Below are 8,916 nucleotides of genomic sequence, written 5' to 3' on the forward strand. Positions count from 1 at the left end.
CGTCAGAGACCCAGTGCTCAGCGGGGAGTCCGCGCTGCCCGGCTCACCGGTGCTGTCAGCTAACGCGCTCGGGCGCCTCCTAGCGGAGGGCAGAGCTGAGCCCGAGCTACGCCCCAGCTGGCGGGACAGTGACCAGCCAGGGGTAGGGATGTTCCTTCCCTGCCAAACAGCGAACAGCGCAGCCCTGGCAGCGCCCCCGAGCTCCCTGATCGAGGCAGAGCCGAGCTCATTGTCATGCTGGCAGATCGGGCTTTTCACAACTGATCACAATCAGCCTCCTAGGGGAACATCGTCTATCTGCTGGCTCCCTCCTAAAGTAGCGCAGAGCTGGAGGGACGGGACAATGAATAATCTTGAAGTTTAGCCTGGGAACGAGGTGACAAATGGCAAGAAAGACACCAGTGACCTGGAATGTGTTGTGACTTGTGAAATCCTGATTTACAGATCGCTTTGGGAATCTGCAGGGTGGAGAGGATCCGGAGCCAGGATCTCCACAGCTGGTTGGAACAGTCGCTGGTGTCCCAGATCAAAGAATTACTGGCTGAGCCCAGCCAACATCCATTGACCTGTCTGTGTCACTGACAGAAGAGGGATGGAGAAAGTTGCAGTTTCTGCTCAGTCAGATCAGCTCCTAGTACCCAATGGCAAGGGAGAGCCAGAGAGAAGAGAAGCCGAGCCAGGTACTTGGAGCTGCCCTGTCTACTTTATCAATTATTATTAGATTTGCAACACTGTAGCACTCAGTCAGGATCAGGACTAGGTTTGTCAGCCTGGTAATTAACACACCAGATAATGTTAATTGACTGCCTAATATTTGATGGCCATCAGATATTCCAAAAAGGTGCTGCCTAAGCAAGCACAAGAATGGAGCCATCGTTCACTCTTTTTCACTGTTTTGCATTTTTCCGACTTCAAATAAGTCCATGAAATAACTTGTTTTTTATAATTAGGCACAAATCTCTATCGAAGGCTGAAACCAGGAAGTTTTCAACTTTTTGTCACTGTTCTAATAAATTAGTGTTCCAAAATATTTGACCAGCATAGCCATAAGTTGACAATATTTGGTCAATTTTCCAGTTACTTTTGGAGTAGTCAAATCCCCCACCCTAATCAACGGTTGTGCAAGCTGTTGTACAACCACAAAGAAACTGTAAGTGACTTGTGGTTACATGGACTAGATATGTGTGCAACATGACAGTTGCATGTTTCTATCATGGTTACCCTCCCTCCTCTGTTCCCTGTTTGGCTACACCCACTTGTCTATTAGAATTTAAGCTCCCTGAGGCAGAGACTCTCTTTCCATGTGCTGATAAGGCAGCTGCAGCAGTGGGATTCCGATTCTGTGGGGATTCCTTGGGTGCTGCCGTCATAGAGATTTGCTATAGAATTATAAATACTGTAGAATTTAAACAGTAAAATTTGCGCAGGCCCCAGCAGCTGAGCCACTGATACTGTTGGCTCTGCTCCCCGGCCCCTCCGGAGCAGCCCCAGGAACTCTAATGGCCTTTTCTCTTTCAGGTTATTGGCCTGGCCCCCAGTCATCAAAACCTGCTGCACAGAAAGTGCTGGTGCCTGTTCTAGGTGCAGTCATTGCCCTCCTCGTTCTCACACTGATCGTTACCACAGCTGCTTTGGCAGGTGAGTGAAGAATCTCTCCTAGGACCCCATTCAGCCCTGACCTGTCACCAGTAGATGCTCTGTGCTCCCTGGTGTCTCTGGCTTCCCTTGGGCCAGGAAGGATTCATACAGGACACATCTCTGCTCTTTACCACTTCCTCCTGTAAGGCATGTGCACACATCAGGCTGTATCAGGATTGATGGAGGCAGTTTAGCTCTCCCTGTCAAATCAGTAGTAAAGCAGGGAAGCTCAGTTGCAGAGCACGGCTTGGTTATAGACCCAGCCATCCTGCGCCCCTTGTCCCCAATCCCTATGGCAGGGCACAGGCCTGTGATACAGCATCACTAGAACCCACTTCACTGTCAATGGAAGAACCTGCAGTATCACCACAAAAACAGGCGTTTGTTAGAGATTCCCCAGGAGTACGACCTTGTCCATCACTCCCAGGTGTAGCACAGCAAAGGGTTACAATTTAAACTGTTCCTTGTCACGTGGCTACGCAAGATCGTGGGGGACACCAGATGGAGACCAGACGGTCTGTCCTTTCTACCAGGACCAGCTCCCTGGACAGTCAAATGTGAAGTGCTCTGGTCAGAGTCCAGAGGCACTGGAAGCCTGGCCTCTGGGGGGAAGGAAGGGCGAAGGGGAGTTGACTGACACAGGCAAAGGAGGAGACAGTCTCACTGACATGTTCCCTTCTCATTTTCAGGGGGGAAATCGACACCGTGTTTGGCTGCCGTCGCATGCCCTAAAGGCTGGGTTGGGTACGGAGGGAAATGTTACTATTTCTCAGAGCTGGAAGGGAACTGGAGCTCCAGCCAGAGCCACTGCTCTTCCCTTGGCGCCTCCCTGGCTGGGATTGACACCCTGCAGGAGAAGGTGAGACACACACAGGTGTGTTGTGACTGCCATAGACAGGGCTTGGGTTGCTAGCTCTGGAAGCCCTTGGAGACTGAGGTACCCTGGAGTCTCTAGTGGTGAGAGATCAGAGTTAACAAAAGTCCTGGCAGCTGAGTTCCAGCCCTGTCTGGACAGAGAGTCTATGTGGCACTATGTGGCACTCAAATGCAGACCTCACAGTCCCAGAGAGGGAGGGGCTGGGGAAATGCGGTGGGCTGGGAAGAGTAATGCAACAGGGAGGTGAGGAGGAGCCTCACGGTGGGAGAGGTGATGGATGAGAGAGTTCACCCTCCTTTTCCCCTTTGCTTTTGTTTCCACAGGCTTTCATGCTGCGCTATAAAGGTCTCCCAGACCACTGGATCGGCCTCTGGAGGGAACAGGACCAGCCCTGGAAATGGCCAAATGGCACCGAATTCAACAACCTGTGAGTCCTTTTCCTTCCATTCACTCTCCAGATGTTGGGGTCAAATGCCGAATGTGGACAAACTGGTGGGTATTAATACTGCAACATCACCCCAGTGCCTAGGCACCGTAGAGGGGGAGACAATCCCTGCACCAAAGGCTTTGTCTCTAATTCATGGTTTAAACAAAGAGAACAGATTCTTTGCTTTTATTTTCTATCTGTTAAAATGCTTTGCTGCGAGGTACGACAGACAGATTAGATTGATCAGATACAGACCAGAGGCCCAGCTGTGTAGGGGCTAGAGGGATCACAACTTGTTTTTTAAACTACTCCAGGACAGCATCATCATTCATTCATTCATGCCCGTCACCCCAACCGGGGTATGGGCCGCCAACCACAGATCTCCATAGTCTTCTATCCTGGGCCATTCGCTCTAGCTGGTTCCAGGTATAGCCCATTTTTTTGCTATCAACCTGAAGGTCGCGTTGCCAGGTATTTCTTGGGCGGCCTCTTTTCCACTGCAGTGCCTGTCTGGTGATGTTGGTTGGCTGCTTGCGTAGTGTATGTCCTATCCAGCCCCACCTTCTCCTTCTAATTTCTTCCTCTGCTGGGAGTTGATGGGTCCTCTCCAAGAGGTAGATGTTACTGATGGTGTCTGGCCAGCGGATCTGGAGAATCCTTCTAAGGCAGCTATTAATGAAGGTCTGGATCTTCCTGGTGGTTGTTTTGGTTGTCCTCCAGGTTTCAGCTCCATACAGTAAGACTGATTTCACGTTGGAGTTGAACAGTCGAATCTTTATTGCCAAAGACAGCTCTCTGGAGCTCCAGATGTTCTTGAGCTGTAAGAAGGCTGCTCTTGCCTTACCAATCCTTACTTTGATTTCAGGACAGCGGATGAGATGAAAGCCTGCGGCACTGGTCAGAATGATGTTTTTGCTGACCCTAACTGATCCTAGTCCCGTCACTTTCTGTTACAGGTTTGAAGTAAGGGGAGGAGGAGATTGTGCTTATCTGAATGAGAAGGGTGTTGTGAGCTCTTCAAGGTGCTACACGAGGAGAAACTGGATCTGCAGCAAACCAAATGTAACGATGAAGAGAAATGACAATTCAGCAGGAAGGGACTGAAATGTCTGAGAATCACAGAGATGATGTCACCATTTCCTAACAACGCCATGGAATGAAAACGTCACTTTAGCGAAGACCCAATCAGCTTGACAAGTCACACTGCGCTCAGATCACTATGAACCTTTTTCTGTTTAACACCTAGAACTAAAGACAGAAAAACATCTAGGCACAATGTGATCAAGCTGAAAAGTCAGTGTCCCTGTTTCCCCTGCATAGTCAGTCAGTCATCTGGAAAGACCCTTATAAACAATAGCAGGAGATCTGCAGGGTGGAAAGAATCACGATTTACCATCTGAAGGGCTCCATCAGAAATACGAATACAGAATTTAAAAAAATTGTTCAGTTTCAAAAGGCTCAAGTGGACAATGTCCCTTTAACGTTATGGGGAGGGGGAAAGCATATTGCTATATCTGTATTGGTCTGTTCCTCGCCTAAAGGGGTCTTGTAAATATTTCAGGGGTGTGTTCATGCTAGGGCCTGCATTAGCCCATCCACTTTGGGAATTTTAGGGGAGGAGGGTGGTATTAATGCCAGTGCCTGTATTAGGCATTATTTACTAATGAACCCATAGAATTGGCATTTGTATATAGTGTTTATTTTACTGTATATTAGTATTAAACTTATTAAAATAATTTGAACAGACTCAGCCAGTGTCTGTGATAGTTCTCTGCAAAAGCTTCCTCTAGAGATGCCTGGATGTGGCCCCTGGAAGACCTCTGTGTACCCCCAGGCAGGGCCGTCCCTAGCTATTTTGGTGCCCTATGCAGCCCCCCCCCCCGCAGTTATGTGGGTCCCCAGGCCTCGGCGGCAGGGAGTGTGGTGGTGGGGGCCGCCCATTTTCTGCTGGAAGTGGAGTGACCTGGCTCCAGCCTGCTCTGCTCCCCTGGCTCCCAGGCTTGTGGGGAGTGGGCAACAGTCCCCCCAGCACTTGCCAGCAGTGTGGCTGGGTACCAGGGGAGCAGAGCAGGCTGGGGCTGGGTTGCTCCACTTACCAGTGAGTGCAGGCCCAACATCCTCAGGGGAGTGGGAGCGGGGCTGGGATGGGAAGGGGGGGTGGAGCAGGGGCTGGAGCAGCATGGAGCTGCACAGGGCACCAGGAAAATTGGTGCCCCAAATTTCCTGGTGCCCTACACAGCTGTGTACTTTGCATATGGGTAAGGGCTCCCCCAGGAGAACATGTACTCCTGGTTGAAAACCACTGGCCTAGGGCCCTTCTCCCCAGAAGCACATGTTGGCTCTCACAGAAGGACAGATTGGGCCCTACACAGGAGGAGGGGAATCTCCCAGCCACGGGATGCACTGAACTGTGAGGTTGATGCTACTCGGCTGGGACCGTGTGGAAGAAAGACGTATAGCGATCACGACTGATGTGAAGTCATTTATACACTTGTAGTTGCAGGACACGGTTTTATGTACGTTGTGGCATTTTTAGTCTAATGGTTGCTGTAGTTTCCTTTTGGTTTAGCCTATAGTTACAGGCAAGTGCTAGACCTAGGTCTAAACAACGAGGAATCCTTGTGGCACCTTATAGACGAACACATTTTATTATCTATTAATAAAACTATTATCAAGAGGCTGAAAATCACTTTTGTAGTGGTAATCAGGGTGATTTTTCATCCTGTTGATAATAGCCCACTTTGATTTGTCTCGACCCCCACTGGGTAAGGCAACTCCTATCTTTTCATGGGCCGGGTATTTATACCTGTTACAGTATTTTCCACTCCATGCATCCGATGAAGTGGGCTTTAGCCCACAAAAGCTTATGCCCAAATAAATGTGTTAGTCTCTAAGGTGCCACAAGGACTCCTCCTTGTTTTTGCTGATACAGACTTAACAGGGCTACCCCTCTGCAACCTGAGACCTAGGTCTGTGATTTCTTTGTATGTTCTGAAGAATCATGGCTTGTGTAAAACTATAAAATAAACATCTTTGTAAATAAGCCTTTTTAGCTGGGCACAATGACCATTCCCAATCTTCAGGGGCGGCTCTGGACATTTTGCCGCCCCAAGCATGCGCTTGGCGTGCTGGGGCCTGGAGCCAGGGGCGGCTCTAGGCACCAGCAAACCAAGCTGTTGCCTAGGGCGGCCAAATCTAGGGGGCGGCAGGCTGGGCCGGTGGACCTGCCGCAGTCATGCCTGCGGGAGGTCCACCGGCGCCACGGACGACCGGACCTGCCGCAGGCATGACTGCGGAGGGGGGCTCGTCCCGCGGCTCGGCTGGACCTCCCGCAGGCATGACTGCGGCAGCTCAAGCGGAGCCGCCGGACCCGCGAACCATCCGCAGCCGTGCCCGCGGGAGGTTCGCTGTTCCCGCGGCTCCGGTGGAGCTCCCGCAGTCATGCCTGCGGCAGGTCCGCTCGTCCCGGGGCTCCGGTGGACCTGCCGCGGGAGCTCAACCGGAGCCGCGGGAAGAGGGGACCCGCCGCGGGACCGAGGAAGGGCGGCGCAGCACACCGCGCTGCCTGGGGCAGCCTAATTTCTAGAGCCGCCCCTGCCTGGAGCCGCCCCTGCCTGGAGCTGAGCCCTCTCGCCCCCGCAGCCCGGGCCCAGCTCCGTGGGCTGATGCTCAGGGCAGCCGGAACTGCGGTCCAGCCTGGGCGACTCAGGCTGCCGTGACGCCATCTAGCGACTGAATCCAGAACTGCAGTGTCAGTTCCAGCTCAGCCTGAAAGCCTCCGCTGACGGGGAACAGTGCTGTGTCCCCCGTGTGAGACACTGCATGCATGTGGGTTAGAGCAATTCAGTGCAGTATCCCCCAAGTGAAGCGTTAAGTGTGGGTGTCATTGCAATTTTGTGCGGCATCCTGTGTGTGCAATGCTGTGTGAGCTAGTGTAATTCTGTGCAGTGCTCCAAGTGTGACATCATCACTTGGCCTCTCTCCTCCCCATCTCAACACAGGGCCGCCCAGAGGATTCCGGGGGCCCGGGGTCTTCAGCGGCGGGGGGCCCTTCCGTTCCGGGACCCGCCGCCGAAGTGCCCCGAAGACCCGCGGCGGGGCCTCCCCACCGCCGAATTACCGCCGAAGCGGGACCCGCCGCCGAAGTGCAGCCCGGTCTTCGGCGGTAATTCGGCGGCGGGGAGGGGGGCCCGCCGCGGGTCTTCAGGGCACTTCGGCAGCGAGTCCCGGAACAGAAGGGCCCCCCGCTGCCGAAGACAGAGCTGCACGTCAGCGGCGGGTCCCGCTTCAGCAGTAATTCGCCAGTGGGGGGGGGGGCGGTCTTTCCACCCCAGAGCGGAAGGACCCCCCCCCGCCAGCGAAGACCAGGAGTGAAGAAGATCCTGCGCCCTCTTGCCCCCCCTCTAGGCGGCCCTGACCCTATCCACGCCCCCCAGAACACCCACAATCCACCCCCCCATTCCCTGCCCCCTGACCGCTCCCCCAACCTCTGTCCCCTCCCGGTGCCCTGACTGTCCCCAGGACTCCCTGCCCCTTAGCCAACCCCCCCGGTCCCAGCCTCTTACCCCCGGCTCCTGCCTCACCCGGAGCCTCAGCGCCTCGCTGAACAGCTGCAGCGTGTCTCCAGCGGGGCCTGAGCCCTGCCCCGCTCAGAGCCGCGTGGTGAGGGGGTGGGGCTGCGAGCTCTGGGCTGAGCTCAGCTGCCTCCGCTCGGCATGGAGCTCACAGCCCCGCCCCCTCATCACGCGGCTCTGAGCGGGACGGAGCTCAGGCCCCGGCGGAGACATGCTGCGGCGCTGTCTGAGGACGCCGCTTGATGTGCTGGGGCTCCAGGAGAGGGGCGGAGGCGGGAGCCTCAGCTGTTCTCTTGGGGGCCCCTGCGGAGCCTGGGGCCTGGGGCAAATTGCCCCCTTTGCCCCCCCCTCTGGGCGGCCCTGTCTCAACACCTGGAAGCACATCTGGAAGACAAAGACTCTGAACTGGGGAAGGGAGGTCCAAGGCTGGCAGGCAGCCTCAATCTGTGTATTGAAGAACTGGGGCCTCCTTGTTCCATCTGTCAGGATGAGACACTGGTTATTCAAATCTTGCTTAGTCTGTTCAAGTTAGACTTGTTGGATTGTGAATTTGTTTTGTTTCTTAGGTAACCAACTCTGACCTCTCTGCCTGCCGCTTATAATCACTTAAAATCTCTCTCTCTGTAGCTAATAACTCTGTTTTCTATTTGACCTAAACAGTGTTTTCTGATTGAAGTGCTTGGGGGAAATCTCAGCTCAGGTTACAGAGGCTGGTGCATGTCCACTTTCCTATGAAGATGTGACGAACTAGGTAATGAGCTCACACTGGCCAGGCTTTTGGTCAGTGCAAGATGGGGTACAAGACTAGGGAGCTGAGGGGAATTGGCTGACGTCTCCCTACTGATGGTTCGTGAGTATCTGGGATACCATTCGTGTAACTCAGCTGGGTGTGTCCCTGCCTGCGGATGGCTGTAAGAGCAGTGTGGGCCAGAGGCTTGTACCTTGACATCAGCATCACAGTGTGAGAGGCCGCCCAGGTTGGTGCGTTTGGAGGGCTTAGGGTCCCACAGTCCAAGCTGCACTCTGGGGACCCCGTCACAGTGGGTCAGTGCATGCCCCTTGTGCTAAACCATCATTGTGCGAGGGTGAGCGCAAATCAGAGCAGTGAGATACACATGATGCTCTGTGCGTGTGGGGCTGAAGGTGATTCAGTGTGGTGTGACGCCCTGTGTATGTTAGGGCAAGTGCACTTGAATGCATTACATCCTGTGCAACGCATTATGAGTCTTGTGTGTGACGGCGATTCAGTGCATTCCTCCTGTGCGACACTCTGCGTGTGTTGGGGCATGTGCAATTCAGTACGGTGCACCTTGTGTGATGTGCTACCTGCACCTAATGCAATTCAGTGTGGTACCCCTTGTTTGACATGCTGTGTGTTTGCTAGTGCAAGTCACTGTGGT

The 8,916-nt window shown here is 53.7% G+C and overlaps 1 protein-coding gene across 1 annotated transcript; it reads left to right on the forward strand.

Annotated features, from left to right (window-relative positions):
• Positions 1 to 1,692: 1,692 nt before the first annotated feature.
• On the forward strand, positions 1,693 to 4,194 carry LOC120392370 (C-type lectin domain family 2 member D-like). The gene is made up of 4 exons (XM_039517085.1): positions 1,693 to 1,780; positions 2,328 to 2,497; positions 2,839 to 2,942; positions 3,899 to 4,194. The coding sequence occupies exons 1-4, from the start codon at positions 1,693 to 1,695 to the stop codon at positions 4,044 to 4,046; spliced, it is 510 nt and encodes a 169-aa protein (XP_039373019.1). The 3' UTR covers positions 4,047 to 4,194.
• Positions 4,195 to 8,916: the final 4,722 nt, after the last annotated feature.

The sequence above is a fragment of the Mauremys reevesii genome, unplaced genomic scaffold, assembly GCF_016161935.1.
Source record: "Mauremys reevesii isolate NIE-2019 unplaced genomic scaffold, ASM1616193v1 Contig1, whole genome shotgun sequence".
NCBI lineage: Eukaryota > Metazoa > Chordata > Testudines > Geoemydidae > Mauremys > Mauremys reevesii.

Coding starts and splice junctions, on each gene's coding strand:
- LOC120392370 (XM_039517085.1), top strand. CDS start 1,693: ATGCTCTGTGCTCCCTGGTGTCTCTGGCTTCCCTTGGGCCAGGAAGGA. Junction 1,781..2,327: donor GCTCTTTACCACTTCCTCCT/GTAAGGCATGTG, acceptor TCTCATTTTCAG/GGGGGAAATCGACACCGTGT. Junction 2,943..3,898: donor GGCACCGAATTCAACAACCT/GTGAGTCCTTTT, acceptor TTTCTGTTACAG/GTTTGAAGTAAGGGGAGGAG.